The following is a 27,791-nucleotide window of genomic DNA, read 5'->3' on the forward strand; positions in this document are numbered from 1 at the left end:
TGAGAGGACATCGATCAAAAAGCAAGTCATGGGTGTATTCAGTTAAGGTGATGCTGTAAAGGCATATCCCACAAAGTAACATAAAAAATGACAACCTCTGCAATAATTTTACTTCCAGAAAAGACAACTCATGAAGATTATCTATATCTTTGTTGATTTTGGTTCTTAAGAATGAACAATTAAAAAGCTATTCTTAAAATAACCAATGAAAAAGATAGAGATTCCAATAAGGTCTGTATGAACTAGTAGCAGCAAAACATTGAACCGTGAGAATCATAGCAACTCAGCAAACACATTTTAGTCTTTTCTTTCAATCACAATCAACAAAATAACAAACATATAAAGTAATAAAAACAACATTACGACTTTACACGTGTATTAATCAAATAAAAAATCATTTATATAGTTTTCCTCTGTTTTTGGCAATCAAATATACAGCTATCAAAAACAATAACCAAAAAGATAAATCGTTACCAGAGGTGACAAAAAGCAAAGCATCTTAATTATTCTGGAAAAGATTAGGATATAACTCATTGAGTTACAGTAGTATTAGGTTACCCATCTGACTAAACGCATCTATTTTGAATTCAGACAGCCATATACTGCAGCCTCTCTTTCTCAAGTATTTTCATGATAAGGACGAGACCCTGAAGATTCCCCCTTACCCTACGAATAAAAGGAAATGTAAGGATATCTTTAAAGAAACATAAGTATATAAAGATCTGATACAAAATGTTATGAAAACATATAGATGGCAATACAATACACCGATATCTCTTTAAGTTTGTTTGTACATGTATGTGACTCAGCTAAATAAATGTGGGACATGTTAAAGAATAACATCAAAAGGATCAGAACATGTCCATAAAAATAGAAGACTACAATAAAACAATTTTAATGCATCAGCTGCGGAGTCATGTAACAGAAACCCTTGCTTGTTAGCAAGTTGAAAAGGCTTCAAGTGAAAAAAGATAAATATTAAATTTATGTCTATTCTTGGAGGTCAAATGTAAACAGTGAGAGTTGTAATTTAAAGATCTTAGGAATACATGATGTTCATGGAGAAGTAGCATAACACTAAAAGCTTATTGGTTAAAGTCCAATTCAATGTGGTGGACCATTGCCGTTGTTTAGAGGGAATTTAATGACCTTTAATTTGGTAGTCAAATAATAGTTCAAAGGTTATATAAAGTTAATTGGAGGAAATATAAACTATGAAGCGAACCCCTGTGCATGTGCTGTATATTAACTAGAAATTAGGGCTGAAGAAAGTTGGGTTCCGAAAGATGTGATGAAATTTTGGATTTTCTTACAAAGAAGTTAACATGTATTTGACAATAATTGCTTAAGATATCATGTATTTGACATAAAAATAAACATAAATAAATAAAACCAAAAGACCTTGATAACAACTAAAAACCCTGAATTTAGAGCCCTAAATGGATGAAATAGGGATCCATAATTCCTGACTCTTAAGATTAAATAGGTAAAGAAAATAAGACAAATTCCCATCATATCAGCCCAACCACATTTTGATATTGCCATTTCCAAGCATTGATTGAAAGATTATGACTCCTTTTATCTTGTTACATCCTAAACCAATTAAAGATATGATATAAAACATACTTGGATCTGTATGCCCTTTATTCATGTAATGAGAGAAAGGTTTGGGTGTCAAAAAGTATACCTCACATGCACGACCAAGTATGTCAGCCTTCCTTGGGGATAAAGCTCTGAACCAATATTCTTCCTTTTGTTCTGAACGCAAATAAAAAGTTATGTGTTAATTATTATTCACAAACATCAACTTGAACAAAGTAGTTTGCATTGGGTCCTGATATATTTATGTGATCCAACATATCAAGACTTAATAATAAGTTATCATAGACCCATTCAGACAGATCACTACTTGGGTCGATTCATTTAAAATCACATCTACCTTGACAGTCAGGGCCGTGTGCAACGAATTTACGTTATATTTTACAAGAAGAAAAAATTTGTCATGGAAATTTGATTTGTTATATTTTACAAGAACAAACTCTTATAGTAGAGGTCAATAAAATGAATGATAAATGGGTGGGTGGATTACATTTATTTATGTACTAAAAATAAATGGGTCATTATCCATCTTTCTAAAGAAGTTGGGTCATGGGTCAGATCAATACACATAAGGCATGACAATAAAATATTTTAGTAAATGTCATCTACCTTGCTCCTCGGGGCCGTCTGGAACAAATTTACGATGATGTGGATACAATCTAACAGCATCATCAAAAAACCGGAGGTTGTCTAAGATGTATTGTCCGGTTGTTGTTTGAAAAGAAGAGAGATCTCCACCAATTATGTGATTCCATGACTTGTAATAACCCAACACATCTTCTTCTTCATCCTTCTTCTCTCCATCTTCATACACAAGACTCACCCCACACTCCTTTACAACTTCTACTATTAAAGGTCCATGCCACTCCGGTGTAACAGTGATAGTAATGTGGTCACCGGCCTCCATCTCATTCTTCCCAAACATCCAATGACTTAATACCACCCAACATGTCAGAGTTTCACTAAATCTGTCATCTAAACGTTCATATATCCACATACGGTTTTTTGTTATATTACTAATTGTCATCATTGGCTTCCAAGCGAAAATATCATCTGATAAATCCACCCCCTCATCAAAAAGTTTTAATGTGTGCAAAGAGCAGAAGTTGAGCCCTGTAAGGCGATTGTTTGGAGATGATGATGATGATGAGGATGGGATGGCAAATGATATTTCTGGCCCCATACATTGTGCTGAATATTCCAAATTCATAAAACATCCTCTGCCAAATACAAACCACCATAATAATTAACATTATATGTCTTCACATAAACCCAGACAGTTAAGTTAACTAGACAAAACCTGGATTTTAGATTCTGAAGAATTAGTTCCCACGTGCCTTTCGTTGAGGAAGTCTAAATTAGTCCAGCCCAAGCTACGTAACACCTTTTCATCAACAGTCATCATTTCTTGGATTTTGATCACACCTTGAATTTCGCAGTTCAACCCAAGTGAAGAAGATGTCAAGTCAAACCATTCTATTGATAATTGGAGTGGGGACATGTCTGGAACAAATACAACTTTGTTCAATTTTTTACGCTCATCAACAACATCAAGAAACAACTTCTTTAGTGTACGTGGAGGATACTCGACTGACTTCAAATTACAATCATTCATACTAAGTATTTCAAGTCTAGGAAGCGTTCTCACACAACTAGGCATGGAATTGAAAAGATTGCCATCTAAATATAATTCCTTTAACATGGATAGACAACTGAAGTCCATGGGAAAGGATTCGTTGGACAACTTGTTCTCTTCAAGTGACAACGTTACTAAAGACCTTGGTAAAGACATTGCAGAGGACTTCAAATCACGTGGTATACAACCCATAAAGACTCTGTTTATGCCAATGTTGGTAACCGTGCACATTTCCAGTGAATCCATATCCATATTCTTGATTCCAGATTCACCAAGATTACAACCATCTAACAACATTGTTTCAACCTTGTTTAACATGCCTATATTTCTTGGAAGTTTTTCAAGTTTCATGCAGTAACTCAGATCGATGAGGATAAGCTCAACACATTGCCGAATTGATTCACAAACGTCAACCAATCCAATGCAATTCCTAAGTATTAACCTCTCAAGTGCAGGGAGTTGGTCAAAGTCACCAACACTATGAAGTTGTTCGCAGAAACTTAAATTAAGAATCTTCAGTGAAGCAAACAACCTTTTCTCTTTAAAGCACGAGCCATCCAACTACAAAATGGAAATAAGTTAGTATCGTATTGAATTTCATCAACTCACATGCATGACTAATGAATGAAGATAACTTTACCTTTTGCCTTTTCTCAAGTCGGTGTGGATTGCTATAACAACCGGAAAATGATTCAATATTGCTATATGACATGTCAAGGGCAACCAGATTCTGCATAGGTAAGTCTAAAGGTATAGACTTTAAACGAAACCCATTCATACACAACCATTTTATTTCTTCTGGAAAGTTCTCATAAGACCCATTCATGTACACATAATTGAGTTTCAGTAGCATCAAATTATCCATGTTACTTAATGCTTCTGTTTTCAGTTCATACGATGCTCCTAACTTCTCTTTCTCAAGCATGTGCATGTCAAGGGAAAGGCCTAGAAGATTTCCCTTACCCTAAGAAGAAACAGAATGCAAATAAACAAATTAGGCAATACAAAGTATTTTGGACATGCACACTACTAAAAGCATAATGGCTTCTTACCTTTTTTCGTTTCAACACTCTGAATGAATCCATATGACACCATAATCGACTTCGCTTCCATGGTTTATCAGGTGATTCTTGATGTACTTCGAATCTTCCCATCTCTTGAACCAACTGATGCATCTTCAATTCATTATTCCATCCGATACTAAGAAGACATCTGTCAATGAGATTCGTGATTCCGGATCTCATGTCTATATCACATGCCTCTAATATTGTTTCACTAACATATCTATCTGTTCCAACAAAAAAACAAGCAATATGCTTAAACAATTCCTTATCGTTTTTGGATGGCAAAGAGTTGAAGCTCATTCTCAAGACATTATTTATACGATCATTTGTTTCTTTCTTTAGCCCTTTCATGCACCCTTCCCAATACGCCACACCTCGATTATGAAGAAGCTTGCCCAAAACTTCAAGAGCCAATGGATGTCCTTGACAATACTCCAAAAGCTTACCTGACACCTCTTCATAACCTTCCTTGGGATGGTTGCACATGAATGCATGGGAACACAAAAGTTGTCGTGATTCAGTCTTATTTAAGCCTTCAAGGAAGTGTTCTACATGCTTGGGTTTAATGTTTGTTTTGAATAGTGCACAACTCTCTGTCAAGCATTTGTCCTTTGTTGTTATTATAACTTTGCTTCCGGGATGAAAACCTTTGCTTCCAAGTAATGCGTCCAACTGATCAATGCTATTTATATCATCAAGAACAAGGAACAACCTTTTACGAGCTACTACGTTCTCTATCATTGATGTGTATTTTGAAACATCATAAACTTGAATTGAACTTGTTTTTGAAATGTCACCGCACAATTGTTTTTGTATATCAAGTAGCCCATTATACTTTCCATCACATCTCCTAGTGATATCTTCAATATAGCTGCTTTTGTTGAATTCATGAGAATATAGCCCATAGACATGTTTGGCTAAAGATGTCTTCCCGATCCCGCCTAGACCCGAAATGGTGAGTATGTCTACTATATGTGAGGATCCATCTTTCAACCATGAAGTGATGAAGTTAATGGAATAGTCCATCCCAATAAATAGAGGTTGAACACTTTTTAAGGGTACATGTAATCTACGGTAGACGTCCTTCACAATTTCTTCAATAAACTCTGTCTCAAACCTGAAACTTGAATTAATAAGAATAACAAAACATAATCCAAAAACCTAGCAAACCAGATTTGGAGATTTTATTTTTATAAAGATCCAAATCAAAATTATATCACAAGTGTTAGTGTTAGATATTTGTAGAATAGCACTTATTTTCTTTTAGGTTACTTTATTTCTATTTTCCTGTTTTAGGTAGTAGTCGGTTTATAAACGAAGGCTTAACCTCTTTATTAATGACAAGATAATATTCCAAAAACCTGATTCGTTCACAACAACTATTAGTTTTAAACTTTTAATTAAGTTCTTCACATCAAACTATATTGTCTTTTCATTCAAACCATATACATATCTAATGTGTAAGGTCATAAATATTTATGTATAATATGACCAAAACTACCAATGTAATACAAGTTTTCACTAATGGCCCTTGTAACTTCACTATGTTTCTACAAGACCGTAAAACTCAACCAGCAATGTGGTGAGTCTCAAAAGAATGCCTGTAGGTTATCCTTTACTACTTACAACAGAAGTTTATTATCATAAAAGACACTATGATTTGAAGGTAGTATGGTATAACTAATAGTAGATGTACAGCAACGTATCTGGTTTTTAATAAAAGGGTTAATTGGTTATTTATGCAACAACATTTCGCCTTTTTACCGGTTATGCAACAATGTTATATTTATACAAAATATACAATGACATTTTAAATAAGGGCCAAATAATGCAGCTAGTTAACCTAAAACCACTAATATATGATGTGGCATGATCTCTTCTTTTCTAATTGTTGTGTCTTCCTATTTTAAATACAATATGCATAAACCAAAGGGCTTATCACCTAGCAGTATCAGGGGTTGGAAAACGTGTTCCTCGTCCAAGGGGTTGAGGGTTCAAGTCTCGCTCGAGACATTGGTGTGGTTTAGGATTAGATTAAGAGTTGTTTAAAATAAATAAATAAATGCATAACAAACATGTAAAAATTATCAGAATAATTAATCTATCTATATAATTTGATTAATGAGATCAGATAACATGGATTCAACTTTGTGCATCTTTGTTATCCTACCATATGAATATATGTCTATTCAATGATATTAAAAATAAAAAATAAATAAATAAATAAATAAAAACTTGCTGAAATGCATATGGTGAAGATGATATTGAAAATTTTCATATGGGGGAATATGTGGTTACCTGCCAGTAACGTCCTTCCCTTTTAAATCAGCAACTTCTGTAAGTGCTTTATTCCACCTATCCATCTTTTGAGCCCATTGACTTCTCTTATTTGCATTTGTCTCCCTCTCCATCTTCTGCTTATGCTCAGCCATTGCATCTCCAAAGCTACTTTGTTGCTTCCTGACATGGGTGGGCTCCACATGATAAAATATGGGGATGATAATATGGTTGTATTTCATACGCTGCTCAAGGATCAACACCAATTCATCCAGACACCATGTTGAAGAAGCGTAATTTTTAGACAACACAATAATAGAAGCCCGAGATGCCTTAATTGCACTCTCTAATTCAGGTTTTAGATCTTCCCCTGTTTCAATCTCTTCATCGTCCAAGAAGGTATTGATATTGGCATCTAGAAGGGCCTCATACAGATAATTAGTAAAATTAAGACGAGTGTCAACACCTCTAAAACTTAAAAATACATCATATCTATGATCTTGAGTTGATGAACTAGGACCACAAGTTGATGAACTAGGGCCATGAGTTGATGAAGAAGATGAAGATCCTTCTGGAATTTCAGATAGAACAACCATTATGAGTTGTGTGTTGATGACTCGTCACCCTTCCCACCTTTTTGAGTATTTATTTAAAGGTTCTTCTTAAATGCAGGTGTACCTAAGTAAGCTCTGAAACTCCACAGGTTATCAATAATGTAAGTTGGTTTCACCAGTTTTCCTCACTTGTGCTTCAATGTCAGGATCCAGTACATAATGCCTCTACAAAAGAATCCAAATTATTAGTATTTACAATATGCAACGTAAATCTCATCAAACAAATTAAACCTCAATAATAATATTAATAATAACTTTGAATTCCTAAAAAATAAAACTTTTAAGTAATTAAAATACAATACATATGCATCTCTGAACTTTGCCATGTGAACTAACATGCCTAGAAAAATGTTTAAATTTCATTATATGAACTCTAATTGTGTTAATTTGGAAATATTTACCCCCAGACTTTGAGTTTAGAGTTGATATTGGAGCTATACATTGCATAATATGTATATGTGTGTTTTAACCCTCGATTTAATTTTCAAGCTCAAAGGTGATTCATAGCTTAATTGGTGATAACCTTGGTTGAGAGACTGCTCTTATTTCAAACAGAAAAAGGTATATACAGGGTAACAATTACATTGCCATGGGAATTATTTAGAAAACAGTTACTCCACTAATTGAACTGGTTAACCTATTTTTCCAGCTAATTAAGTTCAGGTGCAAAAAAAATATCGAAGCAATTTATTCATTTAATCTTTAAAGTCAACATTTTGATTTTAAAAACCAACAAATCAACACCAAATACCATTCTGGGTATAACTACAAAATCCACGATTGCCTTCCATGAAAGGAATTGCATAAGATATAGGCATTTTCAGGCGTTCGCTAGATATCAACAATGAGTAATTTGAAGATCCAAGCAGGAAAAAAGAAGCTTCTTGACATACAGATCCTCAAAATTCCTTGAAAATATAAAAGAATTGAGGAAGCAATTTTGGAGGGCTGAAAAATTTCCCAATTGCACGAATTTCAGTTCATGATTCTGGAACAGTGGACTTTACTCTAAAAGGAGTGTATGCTATCCTAATTGATATATGATATTAAACAAAAGTAAGTAAAATAGAAAAAAAAAAAAAAAAAAAAAAAAAAAAAAAAAAAAAATCCAATCACATGTTGGCGAAATAAACAATTGATTATGACTTTGACTTATGATTAGTAAGAAAACTTGTCAAACAATATCTGAAACTAACTTGTAAGAATGTGGGTTCATAGTTAACCTGCGAGATCTGAAGCAGGGATGATAGAGGCTGAGAAAGACGACTGAAAACGGTAAGTCGGCAGGTAAACTGCGAGTCAAGGAGGAAGGGAGAGTCAACGAGGATGATGGGTTTTTCTTTTGCCTTACTATCGACGAGAGGTTCACAGGTGTTGCTTTTCTTTTCATTCTTTGTAAGTATTATTAATATTTATAAGGAGAAGGTAAATTCCAAGAAAGTTCAGATATTTATTACGCAAATTCCACGAAAGTACAAATTCCAAAGTAAATTCCAAGAAAGTGCAGATATTTAAGACTCTAGCGTGTAGTGGGTGTTTTGTGGTCGGTATTTCGACATGGCTTCTATTTCTTCCATGTTATTTTATTTATTTATTTATTTTTTAAGGCATGTTTGTGCTGGTTGTGTTTGCTGTTTTAGTTGGAGGAGGATATCTTTGGGCTGGGTTTTGCTTGAGAAAAATATATATTGGGCTGAAATAAATAACAACCTACCATTATAATATATGTTTGACATTTCTTTTACAGTTCACTGGAATATAATCATATAGACATATATACAATTATACATATAAAGAGTTCGATACCTAAATATATTATTATTATATCTTAGATGGAATTTTGAGTAAGAGTAAACATGTATATACATTTTTAAATAGAACGACCTACGGATTGAAAGCTTTTATGTTATCGGGATGTCAACCATAACAATTGTTTCCATCAAACGTCAACCCCTTGCCACAACAATTTCAATTCCAAACCCTTTAATTTTCTAATGTAATTTGAATTTCATGATAATGTTTTTTAGGTTTTCTAAAATGTAAATTTCAATCTTTATGTTTGATGAAAATTTTGTTTTATTTTAATTAATATCAATTGTTTTTATTAAATGCTTAAATTATTTTTTATTTTAAAAAAACAAAGTTCATAGCAAAAAAAAAATCACCACAACCCATTCATAGGCAAATACTAGCAAGTAAGATAAATGCTTATGTGGGACCAAAACATCTCCATACTCATTAGCCTAATTAGAGGTAACTAGGGTGATGTTACATTCTCTTTGCGGAATCGTAATCTCTAAATTTTCTATTAGGCACGTACCATATTTGTAATATTTTTAACATATGGATTGTTTCAATAAAAAAAATTATACGCACAATGACCTTTTCTCTGTAAACTATAAGAGACAATTTTTGTAATTTATTTTCTATACCGGGACCAAACCAACCAATATATGAAAGTCTTGAACACATGGATTTTTTTTTTTTGTAAATTACATGGATAGTTTTTTGTAACATATTTTCTACACACATAAAAAAATGCCAATATAGGAGAGTTAACTGGATATATGTGCCCAAATTAGACATATGTCCTTGCTTAGAAAAAACTCCCAACTATACCCAATGACCGGACCATAAGAGATTACAAGAACATACTTACTGACCGAATGCAAAACTTATAGGGGCCCTGTAACAAATGGACAACAAAGATGATCTAGTTATTGATACGAGTCTGATCACAAGAATGCAAAACTTATAGGGCCATAACAAATGGACAACAAAGATGATCTAGTTATTGATACGAGTCTGATCACAAGAATGCAAAACTTATAGGGCCAGGGCAATTGAAACCTCAATAACAGTAATACCTTTTAAAATATAAAAAATAAAACTTTTAAGTGATTAAAATACAATACATAGGCACCTCTAAACTTTGCCATGTGAACTAAGACACCTCAAAAAACGTTTAAAATTCAATATATAAACTCTAATTGTGTTAAGATGCCAATATTATCCCCAAACTTCGAGATTCGAGTTGATTTTGAGGCTATATAATGCATAACGTGCATATGTGTGTGTTTGAACCTTGCTTTTAGTTTTTGTGTTCAAATGCCATTTTAAACTTGGTGTTCTATTTACAAGGGACGTATGGGAATTAAGTTTGACACTTAATTCAAAGGTAAATGCACTCTAGAAGAAACTTAATTCAAACTATATACTAGAAGAAACTTGGGTTCAACTTCAAAGTTCAAACTATATACTAGAGGAAACTTAATTCAAAGGTAAATGCACTCTATACACAAGCTTATAGATATCATTAAGTTTGACTTCAATGGTAAGTTAAACACCCATTATGAAAATCGAATAATGAAGTTTGGTTATTAATCATTATGATTGTTTAGATTACCATTAAGAAGCAGATAAAAATAATAACGAATAAACAAATGATTATGATGATATTTATGATTAATAAGATGAAATTGTCAAACAATATTTGAAGCTAAGTTGCCTGCCTACAAAGACAAGGAGACCTGAAAAGTGACGAAGCTGAGAAAGATAACGACTGAAATCTATAGAACGAATGGCGGTAAGTCGGCAGGGGAACGGTAAGTCAACGAGGAAGGAAGGGCGTTAGCCAGAGAGGAGAGTTAACGAGGATGTTCAAAGTAAACGTATTTGCGCAAGGTAAATTTCAAGAAAGTATCGATATTTATATGACAAATTCCAAGAAAAATACTCATATTTATCACGGCAACTTGTAAGAAAGTTCAAATTTTTAAATAGGGTTAATATTAAAGGGTTTAAATTGTTAAAAAAAAAAAATCAAATATTACTATAGCCGAGGCACTTTTAGGAAATCATCTAATTTTGCACAAATAGTCCCTGTTTTATTGTAAATTTGCAAATAATCGTTTTTATATTTTAAGAAATTTCATAAAAGTTCCATGTATAATTGGGAATTTACATAATCTGACTGAACTTTCAACTTTGTTTTTCAAGTTTGGTCTTAATATAGTTTAAAATATTTTAACTTTTTTTTTTCAAGTTTCTTTGAATATTTTTATTAATGTGTTTTTTTAGAAATATAATTCTTTTATAAATTTTCTTCTCCCTTCCTATTCTCATGGCTTCCTCCAATCTTGGTAATCTCTTTGCCAAAACCATGAATCGTTTAATTTTTTTTAAAGATTGTTTTAAAATATTTTTCAAAACAGTTTTTATACTTTATGTAGTTTTCATTCAAGTTTTTTAAAACTAAAATTTGTTTAAATATTATAAGTTTAAAACATTTGGAAATACTTTCATCTAAAAAAAGCCTAAAACATTTCGGTGTTACAAGTAGAAAACATTTACAAATATTTTTGTTTATTTTTTTAAAAAAATTTAGAAATGCTTTTGTTTATAAAGTTCTATAGGTAACTGTAAAAAAGTTTAAATAAGTTGTAAAACAAGTTTATAATGTTGTAGTAAAAAACTACAAAAAAAACATTTATAACTTTAATCTAAAAAAATATATAATGGTTATAAAACAATTTATAAAAAGTTGTGAATGGTGTTGGAGGTTTTTGAAAGAGTGCAACTCTATTTAGGTAATGCTTACTAAGGCTTTGTATGGGAGACAGAGTTAGTTTGGTGTGGGCCAACAAGTCTCGTTAACTCACATTATCAACTAACAAGTCAAGTTTCTAATCCGTATAATAATATGTTTAAGCATTTGACTTAATTTATATTTATTATTATTAAACCCCAAATTCATGAAATATAATATAACTAAAAATGGAAAAGAGGGCGTTACAGAATTCAATGAAAAATTCTGAAATTTCAAGAAAAAACCGTTTTATACTTAATTTTATATAAATAAAAAAAAAAAGTTAAACAAACATAGTAAATATGTATTATATTCAATATTAGTGCATAAACCATACATTTTATGGAAAAACCGTGATATTAAACATTTTGAAATCAATTTCTTTTAGAAATAAGTGAGGATATTTCTTCTAAAAAAAAAAAAAATTGGAAAAAACCCAAAAAAATTAACTCGAGAATATGAAGATCAAACTAAACTGGGAATGGAGCATTCTTTGAAAAAAAAATTGAAAATTAGTTGTGAGACATTGGGAAGAAAATAGTTATTTTCTTTAATGTCTAATTTCCCTAAATTAATTATATTTAATTGGATAATGTATCAACTTAAAATGACAAGAATGCCCTTACTTTGATCTAAATACATTTACAACTCTCATCTCCCTTACGCAGACTCCCCACCCTTTCCCCTGTACACAATCTGCATCGACAGCCACCATCGTTACATTGCCTTCCGTCTTCCGTCCGCGCTGCTCCAACACATACATGTATACCAACATAAGCTTCTAATACTTACAATTTCTTCTTTTGCTTCGATTTCATTTCAGGTATGTTTCTCAACCCTCATCTACTTGGCATGACGATCGCTCCTCCATATTTAATCCATCCGTTAAGAATTTCAAATTTTGAATATAGAACATCGAATTGCTATTCAGTTTTGGTGGATTTTCACTATTTTTGTATCACTAATGATACTATTATAGGTTAATTTTGCTAATCTTAATATGAGCACCAAGTGTTGGATGAAATTCCACAATGAAATGTTAATAGTACAACTGAAGTGCAAGGAATTTTCCAGATAGATGCATTAACCAAGGAGCTCAAAGCACAATATCCGTACCTTTTGGCTTGTCTCACTTACACCCCTAATTATCCATCTGTCTAAATAAGTTGGGTCATTTGTCAGATCATTACAAATAAGACATGACAATAAAATATATTTAACCAAAAATGACGTATACCTTGATAGTCTGGGCCATCTGGAATGAATTCACGCTGATAGGGATGCAATATAATCGCAAGCCTGAAAAATCCCCAGTTGTTTAGGAGGTATTGTCCGGTTGTTGTTTGAAAAGGAGAGAGATCTCCACCAATTATGTGATTCCATGACTTGTAATAACCCAACACATCTTCTTCATCTTCTTTTTCTTCTCCATCATCATACACCAGACTCACCCCCACACTCCTTTACAAGTTCAAAATATGAATCTGTAACAGTAATAATAATGTGGTCACCAGCCTCCATCTCATTTATCCCAAACATCCAATGACTCAACACCACCCAATAATCTCCACTTGTACTAAATCTGTCCCCGTGACGTTCGTATATCCACGTGCGATTCTTTGTTATATTACAAATTCTCATCATTGGCCTTTCGTTAAGGAAGTCTAAATTACTCCAACCCAAGCTACGTAATACCTTTTCCTTAACAGTCACCATTGGTTGGATTTTGACTACGCCTTCAATTTCATACGACCAAGGTGCATAATGTACCCAAGATGTGTAATCTATCCGGTACATTGATAACTGGAGTGGGGACATTTCTGAATCAAATACAACTTTTTCTACATAATGCACATCAGAAGGATTAATAAACAGCTCTCTTACTGTACATGGAGGATACTCGGCTGACTTCAACTTATTACAATACTGCATACTAAGTATCTCAAGTCTAGGAAGGGTTCTCACACAACTAGGCATGTAATTGATAGGATTTTCATCTAAATATAATCCCTTTAACATGTATAGATTACTAAAGTCTGTGGGAAAGGATTCATGAGACAATTTATTATTTGGAAGTGACAAAGTTACTAAAGACCTAGGTAAAGACATTGCAAACAACTTTAAATCATGTGGTATAGCACCTACGAAGGCTCTGTTTGTGCCAATGTTGTTAACCGCGCTCAATTCCAGTGAATCCATATCCATATTCTTGATTCGAGATTCACCAAGATTACAACCATCTAGCAACACCGTTTTAACCTTCTTTAACATGCCTATATTTTCTGGAAGTTTTTCAAGCTTCTTGCAGTAGCTCAAATCAATGAGCACAAGTTCAACACATTGCCCAATTGATTCCCAAACATCAACCAAACCAATGCAATGTCTAAGTATTAACCTCTCGAGTGCAAGGAGTTGGTCAAAGTCACCAACACTATGAAGTTTTTTGCAGAAACTTAAATTAAGAATCTTCAGTGAACCAAGTAACTTTTTCTCTTTTAAGCACAATCCATCCAACTACAGAAATGGAAATAAGTTAGTATAGTATTGAATATTATCATCATTGATGAATAATAAATGAAGATAAATTTACCTTTTGTCTCTTCTCAAGTCATTGTGGGTTGTTATAACAACCGAAAAATGATTCGATATTGCTATATGACATGTCAAGAGCAACAAGATTCTGCATAGGTAAGCCTGGTGGTATATAAATTAAAGAAAACCCACGCATAGACAACCATCTAATTTCTTCTGGAAAGTTCTCATAAGACCTGTTAATGTGCACATAATTTAGTTGTAGTAGCATCAAACGATCCATGCTACTGAATGTATCCGTTTTCAATTCAAATGATGCCCCCAACTTCTCTTTCTCAACCATGCGCATGTCAAGGGCAAGGCCTAGAAGATTTCCCTTACCCTAAGTAGAAACACAATTCAAAAAACGAATTAGGCTGTACAAAATATTTTGGAAATACATACTACTAAAAACAGACATTGCCTCTTACCTTTTTTTGTTTCAACACTTCGAGTGTCTCCTTATGACACCATAATCGACTCCGCTTCAATGGCTTGTCAAGAGATTCTTGACATACTTCAAATCTTCACATATCTTGAACCAACTTATGCATCTTCAATTCATTATTCCATCCAATACTAAGAAGACATTTGTCAATGAGATTCGTAATTCCGGATCTTGTGTTTATATCACATGCCTTTAATATTGTTTCGCTAACATCTCTATCTGTTCCAACAAAAAAACAAGCAATATGCTTAAATAGCTCCTTATCATTTTTGGTTGGCAAAGAGTCGAAGCTCATTTTCAAGACATTATTTACAAGGGAACTAATTTCTTTCTTTAGTCCTTCCATGAACCCTTCCCAGTACGCCACATCCCGATTATGTAGAGATTTACCCAAAACTTCAAGAGCCAATGGATGTCCTTGACAATATTTCACAAGCTTATCCGAAACCTCTTCATAACCTGCCTTGGGATGGTTACACATGAATGCATTGGAACACAAAAGTTGTCGTGATTTAGTCTCGTGTAAGCCTTCAAGGAAGTGTTCTACATGCTTGGGATTAATGTTTGTTTTGAATAGTGCACAACTCTCTGTCAACCATCTTTCCTTTGTTGTTATTATAACTTTGCTTCCAGGATGAAAACCTTTGCTTCCAAGTAATGCATCCAACTGAACAAGAGTACTGATATCATCAAGAACTAAAAACACTTTTTTACGGGCTAGAGCATTTTCTATCTTTGCGGTGTATATTGAAACATCAAGAACTTTAATTGAACTTGTTTTTGAAATGTCATTGCAGAGTTGTTCTTGTAAATCAAGCAACCGATTGAACTTTCCTTTACACATCCTACTAATATCTTCAATACAACTACTTTTGTGGAATTCATGACAATGTAGCCCGTAGACATGTTTGGCTAAAGATGTCTTTCCGAGCCTATACCCGAAATAGTAAGCATGTCTACCATATGTGATGATCCATCTTTCAATCATGAAGTTACAAAGTCAACATCATAGTCCATCCCTATAAATAGCGGTTGAGCACTTCTTAAGGGTACATGTAATCTATAGTGGATGTCATTCACAATTTCTTCAATGAACTTTGTCTCTCACCAGAAATTTGATTTAATAAGAACTTCAATACATAATATATAAACTAACAAACCAGATTTGGATATTTAGTTTATCCAGAGATCCAAATAAAAAAATATATCATAGTTATTAATTTTAAAAAGTTCTTCACATCAAAACCATATTGTGCTTATAATTAACCATATGATAGGAATAAAGATACTAGAATGCTCAAATGAATAAGCTTAACAAGAATAGACTTTTTCTCTTTCTCTCGCTTCAGTCCTGTGAGAGGTTAGTGGTCATACCATTACTCTTGTCCCTTTTATCCTTTTTGTGTCTCCTCATGTAAACCTTCCGTATGTTGGTCTTCTTGGGCTTAAGGCCAATGGGCTGAATTAGTTCTGGACTCATGGATTTTTTTTTCTTATCACCATATAAGTAGCTAACGTGTAAGGTTATAAATATATGTATAATAAGACCAATGCTACAAATGTAATACAAGACTTCACTAATGGGTCATCTAACCTGATAAGGATCCTAACCGAGTACCACCCACCATATACTTGAGCCCAATTTGGATAAGGATGACCCCAATGAACATAATCCTTGGATAGTCTATATAAGGAAAAGATACAGGGAATGGATACGTGTAGGGTGAAGAATGGAGAAGTTAGTTATGCGTCAAGAAAGAGGGAGGGGAGAATATAACTTAGTGATTTTGCATGATGTTACCTGTCTAAAAATTTCTTTTGAGAATTATTGTTCATCAACTTCAAGCTTAGGCAGGAGGTAATCACACACTGAATTTCCTTTCGGATTGTTTTAAATCGTTTTCATTCATTTTCTTTCGGTTAATAAAATAAATCGATCTCTCTCTTTCAAATTTATTTACTGTTACAAATTTTTTGAGTTAAGAACTTCAAATATCAAGGTCTACCATAACTTCACTATGTTTCTACAAGACCATCAAACTTAACTATGAATGTGGCTGCGTCTTACAAAGTGTCGGTTATAGGATATCTTTTACTACTTACATGTAAGAGAAGTTATTTATCATAAAACATACTATGTTTCAAAGTGGTATCGTATATTTGATAATAGATGCCTAACAAACGATTCCAATTTGGTTTTTAATAGAAGCATATAAAAATAAATGAAATGGTTTATCTAAATGGACTAGCGCTTTGATAAAATTCAAAATGCATAACATGTGTGAAAAAACTATCAGTTGGTAATTTCCGATCATACATGGACTTTTGATAAGCCTTATCATAATGTGTTAATAACGAACGTATTTATCTGTTCATACAAGTAGGTATTAGCATAGAGTTCAAAGTCTTTGTTTTGTAGTCATCTTCTTATATACGTGTGGTATATGTAGAGGATAGGATATTGAGTTAGGGTATCAGTTAGAAGGAAAGGGTTGTATCATTTCTTTGTTATAACAAGTGAATTTCCTTTAATCTATGTGTTGTTTTTTGCATAAACTGGGCTCATTAATCGGTATCAGAGCGTTAAAACAAGATGGGAGATGTTGCCACTCCAAGCACGAGTGGAACGAAAGAAGGATTGTCTCTTTCTCTTCATATGCCTATGCTAAATTCCAAAAATTTAACAGTATGGTCAATCTGAATGAAGGTAATCTTTAACATGCATCAGGTTTGGGATACCATTAATCCAAGATCGACCAATATTAAGAAGAATAACATCGCCATTGCAGTCCTTTTCTAAGCAATATCCGAAGACCTCATCTTGCAAGTTGGCGTGATGAACACGGCAGGAGAAATTTGGAATGCAATCAAGACTCGTCATCTAGGCGCTGATAGGGTATGAGAAGCACGACTGTAAACTCTCGCTACCGAGTTTGAAAATTTAAGGATGAAGGAGACAAGTACTATCGATGAATTCGCTAGCAACCTGTCAGATATCGCGTCAAAATCAGTCTCTCTTGATAAAACTATCCCTGAAAGAAAACTAGTGAAGAAATTCCTCACTTTCCTACCAAGAAAATTTGTTCATATTATCGCTTCAATAGATCAAGTTCTCGATCTTAAGACGGTTAGATATGAAGATGTGGTGGGGCGATTGAAGGTCTATGAAGAACGTTTTCGCGAGGACAAACCCGTTATCGATCAAGGAAAGTTGTTGTTCAAGAACACAACACCTAACAATCGAAATCATGAAGCCAACAGAGGAGGACGCGGTGGATGAAGATTAGGGTGATGACGAGGTGGAGGTCGCCATTCGCAAAATCAACGACGACCCACACCAAATTCCAACGAAGAGACCGATAATCCAAAATCAAAGACCAAAGACCAAAGACATATCAAAAGTTCAATGCTATAGATGTGACAAATTTGGTCACTTTGTGTCCTAGTGCCCAGAATGGAAGGAAAAAACAGGAAGAGGCTAACATAGTAGAAGTTGATGATCACGACCCACAACTGTTTATGTTAAAAACATAGTCTCATTCTTCACCGATGTAGTAGAAAGACGGAATTGTAATCTTATTGAGATGACACAAAGTATCCTGAAAGCAAAACAAGTTCCTAACTACCTTTGGGGGAAGCAATAAATCATGCAACCTACATCATAAATTGAATCCCAACAAAAGCAATGAAAGAAGCCACTCCATATCAGCTATACTACAATAGAAAACCCAATATTGAACATATTTGAGTATTTGGATGTGTGGCCTATGCAAAAACAGTTGGAACACAGTTAAGAAAGCTTGATGTTCGCTCAAGAAAGACAATTCATCTTGGATCAGAACCAAGAACGAAAGCATATTGGTTAAATGACCTGATTTGTCTCAAAATTGTTGTATCTCGAGACGTGATTTTTGACGAAAACACAAATTAGGATGAGAAGTCACTGGTCGACTCTAACTCAACACATAACCTCCTGGTATGTTTTGCGTTCATTGACCAGGGATTATAGACATGGGAGACAATATCAGATGGATTAGACCACGTTAATGGTGAGCAACCAAAGCGAGAAAGTGGGGGGAAATGAGATGGAACTTGAGCGTCCAGATGAACCCAATGAAGATCACGAAGATCCTCCCTTACGAAGGTCAGGCAGGACCACTCATCCACCATGCAGGTACGATGACTACGAAAGGAATTTATATGTTGAGACTATTTACCTTCTCCTTTCATTAAACAATGATGAGCCATCAAGTTATAATGAAGCACAAGATAATCCAAACCGAGTTAAAGCTATGGAGGAAGAAATTGCCTCTATCGAAAAAAATGGTACCATGAAGTTAATCTCAAAAATACGACTATTATTGGCCTAAAATGGGTATTTAATGTCAAAAGGGATGCAAATGGCTCAATTAGTAAATACAAAGCAAGGCTCATGGCAAAGGAATACCTTCAATAACCTGACATTGACTTGAATTTAGATTGTTCGAATTCTTATTGCTCTTGCGGCGTCAAAAGGGTGGGAGTTTCATCACTTACATGTAAAATCTGCTTTTCTGCATGGTGAATCACAAGAAGATGTGTTTGTTCACCAACCGGAAGGTTTCCTGAAGAAAGGAAGAGAAGATTCAATATACAAATTAAAAAGGCATTATATGGTTTGTGACAAGAACCACACACATGGAATATCAAGTTAGATGAAATTTTGAAAGAAAGGAAGTTTCAGAGATGTGTGCAAGAACAATTTGTGTATCGAAGGTGCATTGGATCATATTTGATCCTGGTTGGTGTATACGTTGACGATCTGGTCGTTACATGGTTGGTGTATACGTTAACGATCTGAACAAGCACAATCATCATATCCAAATTTAAGCAAGCAATGGCTACAAATTTGGATATGAATGATATGGGCATGCTAAGATATTACCTAGGAATCGAGGTATATCAGCAGAAGGATGAAATCATTATCACACAAGAAAACTATGTTCAAAAAGTACTCAAGGATGCAAAAAGTACTCAACGATGCAGGCATGGACGATTGCAATCCAACACTAGTTCCAATGGACTCGAATATGAAATTCTCAAAAAATATTGAAGAAGAAGACATAGACGCCATAGAGTATTGAAGTCTTGTAGGAAGACTAAGGTATTTACTGTAGAAAAGATATGATCTTTCGTATTCGGTTGGGATTACAAGTAGGTATATGGAAATTCCAAAAAGGTCTCACATGGCAACAATAAAGCAAATTCTAAGGTATATAAAAGGAACTTTGAGTTTTAGGATAAGGTATACACATTGGAAACCATTGGAATTAGTGGGATATAGTGATAGTAGCCACAATATTGATCATGATGATGGAAGGAGTACAAGTGAAAATGTTTTTTTTTATCTTGGAAGGTCACTTGTGACTTGGTGTTCATAGAAACAATAAACGATTGCATCGTCTTCATGCGAAGCATAGTATATGGCTACATGTGCAGCAAGTTGTCAAGCAATTTGGTTACGAGATCTTCTTCAAGAAATAACCAGATCAAAATTACAAGTAATAATTAAGATTTATAACACATCTGCAATCGCATTAGTTAAAAATCGAATTTTTCATAGCCGGAGTAAATATATAAAGTCCCATTACCACTACATTCGAGAACATGTCGAAGAGAAGGAAATTTGTGTGGATCATGTTAGTGGGAAGGAACATTGTGTAGAAATTCTAACAAAGGCACTCGCCAATATTAAGTTGCTGAGATGCACAAACTTCTTGGGGTGGAGGACCTCTTAATTTCCATTCGGAAATTAGGGAGTGAATGTTGGTAATTTACGGTTATACAAGGACTTTTGATAAGCCTTATCATAATGTGTTGATATGGAAAGTATTTATCTGTTAATACAAGTAGGTATTAGCATAGAATTTGAAGTCTTTGTTTTGTAGTCATTATCTTATATACGTGTGGTGTGTGTGTGTGTGTGTGTATATATATATATATATATATATATATATATATATATATATATATATATATATATATATATATGTCAAGTTAGGGTATTAGTTAAAAGGAAATGGTTGTATCGAAGTTTGAGTTATTTCTTTGTTATAACAAGTGAATTTCCTTTAATCTTTGTGTTGTTTTCTACATCAACTTGGTTCTTTATAATTTATCTATATAAATTAATTTATAGGATCAAATAACACGATACTTAGATTCACTTCGTACATCTCCGTGCCATTTTAGTAATTTTTATGAAAAAACTTGTAAAATGTGAGGTTTTTTCGGAAACAACTAGAAGGTTGAGGGTTTTTTCGTAAAAAAAAATAAAAAGACAAGGGTGAGGTTTTTTCGGAAAAAAAAAATGAAAAATACAAGGTTTTTTCAAGGAAAAAATAAAGTGGATGTTTAATCTGAAAAAAAAAAACACAAAATATAAGGTCTTTTATGAGATTAACCCATATCCTAATGCATGAAATATAATCCAACTTGATGATACTAAGTAAACTTATTGAAACGCATAGGGAGAAGATGGTAAAGACATTTCATGTGTTTACTCAAACAAAATTGAAGGTCTATCGAAATTTGGGTAAGAAAGTTGTTACCTTCCATTTACATCATTTCCTTTTAAATTAGCTACTTCTACAAGCGCCGTATTCCATCGATCCATCTTTTGAGCCCATTGACTTCTTTTATGTGGATTTTTCTCTATCTCCATCGTTTGTTTATGCTTAGCCATTGCATCGTTTCTTCATAACATGTGTGGGATCCACATGATAATATATGGGGATGACAAAATGGTCGGATGTCATACGCTGCTCAAGGATCAAAACCAATTCATCAAGACACCATGTTGAAGAAGCGTAATTCTAGGACAACACTATAATAGAAGCCCGAGATGCTTTAATTGCATTCTCTAATTCCGGTTTCAGATCTTCCTCTGATTCAATCTCTTCATTGTCCAAGAAGGTAGTGATATTGGCGTCAACGAGGGCCTAATGAAGGTGATCAGTGAAACTATGATGAGTATCAAGACCTTTAAAACTTATAAATACATCATATCTATGAGCATGAGTTGATGAACTACGACCAGAAGTTGATGAACTATGGCCACGACTTGATGAAGAAGATGAAGGTCCTTCTGGAAATTTAGATAGAACAACCATTATGAGTTATGTGTTGATGACTCTTCACCCTTCCTAGGATTTCTGATCAACTCCCCCGCACGTTATCCGTTATGAAAGTTGGTTTCACCGGCTTCTCTCACTTGTGCTTCAATGCTAGGATCCTGTGCATAATGTTTCTACATGAAAACAAAATAATCAATAGTTACAATATGCAACTTAAGTCTCATTGAACAAATGAAACCTCAATAATAATAATGCTTCGAATTCCTCAAAAATAAAACTTTGAGGATTAAAATACAATATATATATATATATATATATATATATATATATATATATATATATATATATATATATATATATGCAGCTCAGAACTTTGCCATGTGAACTAATACACCTCAAACATGTTTAAAATTCAATATATAAACTTTAATTGTGTTAATATGCCAATATTATCCCCACACTTTGAGTTTCGAGTTGATTTAAGGGCTACATAGTGCATAATGTGTATATATGTGTGTTTTAACCTGTGCTTTTAATTTCTGTGTTCAAAGGACCTTCTAAACTCGGGTGTTAGGTGTACAAGGGACATATGGGAATCAAGCTTTGGCATCTAAACTGTTAGGTTTAATAGGTTTATTTAGTCAAGGGCTACATAGGTAACTTAACTTGGTCATATGGTGACCGGGTTTTTGGGAAATAATTAGGCAGCATGCTGCATTTTCTTTAGGTAGGATTTGTTTACACATTTTGTATAGGTAGCACGTGTGTTTGTTTGTTGCTTTTCCTTGTCTTCATCATAGTGACTAGTTATGGAGTCTTTTGTTTTATTCTGTGTTTGTAAGCCTATATAAGGCATATCTTTAATTTAATTAAAGTAACCCCAAGAAAAGCACCTTCGGTGCACATCGTGAGTGTTTAGTAGTGTGTGTTGTGTGTGTTTTCAAGGACCTGTACCAACATAAACACTGTAAAAAAAAACAACAAAAGCAGAATTATTTAAAAGCAGTTACTATGCTAATATTTTCTAAATGAACTCCACTTTAAGATCACGTTGGTAATCCTCAAAGAAATCAACACCAAATACCATTCTAGATACAACTACAAGATCAACAATTGCCTCCTATGAAAGGAATTGCAAAAGATATAAGGCGTGTTTGACACAGAGCTTTTGAAAGCGTTTGGGAGCTTCTGGCTTTTAACTTTTGACAAAATGCTCTAGTTTAAACAAAAAGCTTCGTTTGGCAGTACGAGCGTTAAGCTTTTAGTTTTAACAAAACACTCCAATTCTAAAAGTTACTTCATCTAGCGTTTAACAAAACGCTAGTGAGCTTTTGAAATCAATTTCCATAATTACTCTTAAAAATATATTTATATATTTATTTATTTTTAATCAATTGTCCTTTTATATAATTTTATATATTTCAAAAGCTTCCAACTACTTTTGTTAAACATTCATATAACAAGCAAAAGCTATAGCTTCCTACCAGCTATTCGCTCCCCGCATTCAGCTAACAACTACTTTTGCCAAACATGCCTATAGGCAATTTCAAGCTTACACGAGATATCAACAAACAATTAAAAGATTTAAAAAAAAATAACAAATTTCTTGGCATGGTTGTTTATGGATCTCCAAAATTAGCAACAACAGTCTTCCCGGATTTAAATTTCTCAATCACTAGATCTAGTATCAGCATACATCTAAGGAATTTCGACTAACATTCACAGGCTTGTTCGTTCCAAATGATATGTATTTGAAACCAACAAGCCAAGCCCTGTCGAAGGGTTCAACTTGAAACTATATAATAGAAGAAATTTCAAAGATAAATGCACTCTATACACAAGTGTAACAACCTGAAATTGTTCCTCTCGCCGTAATCGTTTCGTCAACAAAATTCGCCGGTAGCAAATTGTCCAAGTTCGTTTTTTATTAGGTCAATTAATTTAAGGCTTTTATTTTGACCTCGTAAATACCCAAACACATTAGAAACGCAAGTAAACACCTCAAACTAATAATTAGAAAAAATTTAGTTTTGACCATATCGAGTTACGACAACTTAATCGGGTGCGACCCAAAGCCTCGGTTAACGTCGGTATCGGGTAGAATTCCACCGTGTCTCATTTCCAAACCATATTTAAAGTTGTTTAAGCCTCATTTGAAGCCTTTTCATTCTCTCTCTAACCTCTCTCCTCAAATCCAACTTGTTGATCCAAAATCTCTCATTTCAAGCTTCAAAACACCAAGGTAACTATCCTAGCTTATAGTATAACACATTTAGCCTTCAAATTCGAGTTTAAAATCATGGATTAGGACCATTATCATGAGTTTACGGCCCTAGAATAGTCCTAGGCCGTGAACTCATATAAAAGGGGTTTTTGAGCCATAAAACCCTTCCAAACCTCATTTGGAGCTTAGATATGACAGCGAATTACCAAATCGGACTTAGAACACCTTGAACTTAATTTTAAAGGAGTAAACATGAGTTTACTGCCCAAGAACATGCTTGGGCCGTAAACTCATTATCTTGGAGAGTAAACTCATTTTCAAGTGTTTAAATGCCACTTAAACACACCATTAGCCTTGGAATAAATCCTAGAACCAACCACAATTGAATTGGGGACCTTAAACATGATAAAAACCCTTCATTTGAGAGTTTACGGCCATAACCCCCCAAGAATAGGTTCCAGGGCCATAAAATCCTAAACATAAGTCAAATGGTGCCCAAAATTCATCCTAAGGCTTGTAAAAGTTGTTTGAATCACATGTGATTGTCCTAGTATCACCAAATTACATAAGGATTATGTGTGGGGGAGTTTACGTCCGTAAACTCCTAGTTTACTGCCATAAACTCCAATAAATGGTCCATTTGTGAGTTAACACCCTTTCCAATGCATTAGACTCAAACCTAGATTTAATCCCCAAGTGTTTCAAGGCCATTTTGCACCATAAACCTTCCATCCATGAGTTCACGGCCATGAACTCATGTGAATATGGTGTTTAGGGCCGAAAACTCTTATAAGAGTTTACTCTTGAAGATTAAACTCCATTCCTAAGCCATACAAGTCCTTAGATGTCACCCGGGTCACTCCAAACACTTGATTTGAAGTGTTTTCGCGTCTTGGAATGTTTAAGTGTATCTAATTAGTGATTTAAAATTCTAGTTGGATATATTTGTGTATTATTTAATATTACATAGGAACCTTGCACATATTCAAGCCTCGATTCAACCTTTAGCATCCTAGTCGACACATTCCGCGACCGGTGAGTTCATACCCCTACCCTTTTTCAATGGTTTTTCAATGTTTTCAGGGGGGGGGGGGGGGTAAAAGCAAAAGTACAAGAATATCTTGTACTTGAATTTATTATTTCATTTGAATGATTTCATAATTCGTACACCTTTAAGAATTGAAAACATATTAACAAACTGTTTTGACTTGCAGAGGAGTTGTTCAAACCGATTTAAATTCTTATTATATAGTATTATACTACACAATTGATTGTTCACACTTTTATAGTTGAAATCATAGATCTTTTATATTGTCCTTAATAAAACACCCCTAGATGCGAGTGTGAAGGACAGGTATCATTAGAACTTTTGTTAGGTCCTTGATAGTACTCCTAGATACGAGAGTAAAGAACTAATAGAAATAGATTTTTCCGTATTAATAACTTTCAGTTTTAAATTCATTAATCTTAAGATTGGAGACACGTCCTTTGTAACGCTTCCTTTAGATACGAGAGTGGAGGACTATCCCTGTAAATAGAACCTCCAGAAAAGGGGAGAGCGTGACTTGAGTGTATAGATCTATACAGGACTGACTATCCCGCACCTGGCTGCTAGCTACAGCCGAACCGAAAGGTTCAAGGGTGACAAAAGTCATAAAAAGATACTGACCCTGGTCTGAGTCATATTTAGTCTGTAGTATGGTTATGGAACTCGCAATCAAGATTATGAACATTTTGTACTTATTTATTTGTTTTATATATGTGTTAAAACTAATGTACATTTAAGGGTAATCAGACTTTCAGGAGACTCCACACACACACTTTAAGTATGGTAGATACTTGTACATTACTTTCAGATTCGGTAACACTTCACACACATTTAGGAAAATATGGGATTTTCCTGGGATAACATTTGTACATACCAGAAACGTGTAATAACATAACTAAACTTTACAATTCATAAGGGTAAACATGTTTTTCAGTGTACATCTTTTACATTACATTTTGGATTTGGTAACCAACTGTTAAGAAAATATGGTATTTTCTTGGATAACCACTTTTCGGAAAACTAAAGGAATCTTGTTCATTTTCACAAAACAAACTGCTTATGAACTCACCAGCTTTATGCTAATTTTTAAACTGCTTGTATTCTCAAGTTCTCCTTAGACAGTTATTCCCGCGTTCTTTTGCAGAAGACGAAGCGTATGGAGTCACGTCCTTCTTTTGTTTAAACTTATGTATCTATGAAACTTGTATCACTTTACTTTTTATCAGGTGTAATGAAAACTATGTAATGTAATATTTTGTGTTTACTTCGCTTACTATGTACATTGGTTGTGATATTCATGATGTCCTCCGCCCCGGAACGTTTCCGCCCTGAGTTTCGGGGTGTGACATATTGGTATCAGAGCTCTTGTTTATAGTTAACTAAGTATACAAAACTTTACATGGTATAAGACTATAAACATTAAGGGTCCTAAGTGCTCTGAACTAAAAGTATACCTCCAAATATAAGTATTTTCAAAAAGTATACAAGTATACCTAACCGTCGAGAATCGTAACTATAAGTAGAACAAAACATAAGTAAATGGGTGTTGTACACTGCAGTTAAACCTGGGCAGTTATGTAGTCGTGTCTAGGATCAATATAGCCTGATCAACTATATTCATTCGAGACACGGCCAACATGTGCTTGGGAGTGACTGTGGAATGCGACATACCTAAAACTTACCCAAATACCACAAACAACGAGTCGTCGTCGCAGCGAATCATGAAATACTATGGGAGTATTTCTAGATCCAAATTTGTTGTAGAAAATTCTCATTCAAGCGTTGCCCCTCGATCATTCCTTTAGCGATAGTTTGTCTGCTTTGATAATTCATCCCTGCTTTATCACTTCATAGAATTATATGTCTGTCATAAAGAGATATCCCTTGTTTCATATCTCTTGATTTGATTCAGAGGACTTATCATCCTCTTTTTCCTAATCATTTTAGATCGAAATGTCTTCAAAGAAAGGACCCAGTTCCAGGAACAACGACTCTTCGTCATCACCTCCTTCTCTATTCGACCTTGTGATGTTTCAGTTGGCTGTCTCGGCCGCAGTGGCAGCTACCATGAAGGTATTGTGCCCTGACAGGTTTGGAGGACCAGAATATAACCCCTACCCCCAAAACCATGAAGATGATCAAGAGCACCAGAATGAGTGTAGTAAGAGTAAGAAGAAGGTTTTCTGGAAAAAGCCAAAGGGTCAGAGTTCACAAGGACCCTCCAAGAGGCATGAAACTGTGGCAGTCCAAGTTGCTACTAATTTTGTCGTTGTTCCTATAGTTCAAGCTACCACTGCTCCTGTTGCTGCGTCTACAGCTCAAGCACCTACCACTAGGTATGCTGGTAATCTCCCTTGGTGCAACAGGTGTAATTATCACCATCGTATTCCTGATCTATGTCGTGAGATGATCTGCATCAACTGTGGCAAGAAGGGCCACCTTACTCGACGCTGCAGAGCACCATCTCAGCTAATCAGTCAAGCTTCCGGATCGAGTACCGTGCAAGCCTGTTATAGTTGTGGAGAAATCGGGCATTTCAAGCGAAACTGCCCAAAAGCAGCAACCACCAACAACATCAACATCGCCGAGATGGTTTTAGCTATGAAG

At 34.2% G+C, this 27,791-nt stretch overlaps 2 protein-coding genes and 1 long non-coding RNA gene across 6 annotated transcripts; 1 reads left to right on the forward strand and 2 right to left on the reverse strand.

The window, feature by feature from the left end:
- Positions 1-378: 378 nt before the first annotated feature.
- On the reverse strand, positions 379-2,629 carry LOC122198234 (uncharacterized). 2 transcript variants are annotated; one of them, XM_042902452.1, is made up of 3 exons: positions 2,209-2,629; positions 1,688-1,758; positions 379-666 (listed from the first exon to the last, which is right to left on the reverse strand). In XM_042902452.1, the coding sequence occupies exons 1-3, from the start codon at positions 2,627-2,629 to the stop codon at positions 619-621; spliced, it is 540 nt and encodes a 179-aa protein (XP_042758386.1). In that variant the 3' UTR covers positions 379-618. The 2 variants fall into 2 exon arrangements, with proteins under 2 accessions (XP_042758386.1, XP_042758388.1); XM_042902454.2 differs by lacking the exon at positions 379-666 and adding an exon at positions 727-1,593.
- Positions 2,209-8,591, reverse strand: LOC111893555 (disease resistance protein RPV1). 3 transcript variants are annotated; one of them, XM_023889641.3, is made up of 6 exons: positions 8,414-8,591; positions 6,598-7,355; positions 4,288-5,416; positions 3,876-4,199; positions 2,900-3,796; positions 2,209-2,819 (listed from the first exon to the last, which is right to left on the reverse strand). In XM_023889641.3, the coding sequence occupies exons 2-6, from the start codon at positions 7,170-7,172 to the stop codon at positions 2,673-2,675; spliced, it is 3,072 nt and encodes a 1,023-aa protein (XP_023745409.2). In that variant the 5' UTR covers positions 7,173-7,355; positions 8,414-8,591; the 3' UTR covers positions 2,209-2,672. The 3 variants fall into 3 exon arrangements, with proteins under 3 accessions (XP_023745409.2, XP_023745411.2, XP_042758376.2); XM_023889643.3 differs by having other exon boundaries at positions 8,387-8,591; XM_042902442.2 differs by having other exon boundaries at positions 7,942-8,591.
- A 3,726-nt stretch (positions 8,592-12,317) lies between these two features.
- LOC122198235 (uncharacterized) lies at positions 12,318-18,391 on the forward strand. The gene is made up of 2 exons (XR_006192229.1): positions 12,318-12,601; positions 15,595-18,391. It is a non-coding gene; the product is annotated as an uncharacterized LOC122198235 (long non-coding RNA).
- The last annotated feature ends 9,400 nt before the right edge of the window (positions 18,392-27,791 follow it).

The sequence above is a fragment of the Lactuca sativa genome, chromosome 1, assembly GCF_002870075.4.
Source record: "Lactuca sativa cultivar Salinas chromosome 1, Lsat_Salinas_v11, whole genome shotgun sequence".
NCBI lineage: Eukaryota > Viridiplantae > Streptophyta > Magnoliopsida > Asterales > Asteraceae > Lactuca > Lactuca sativa.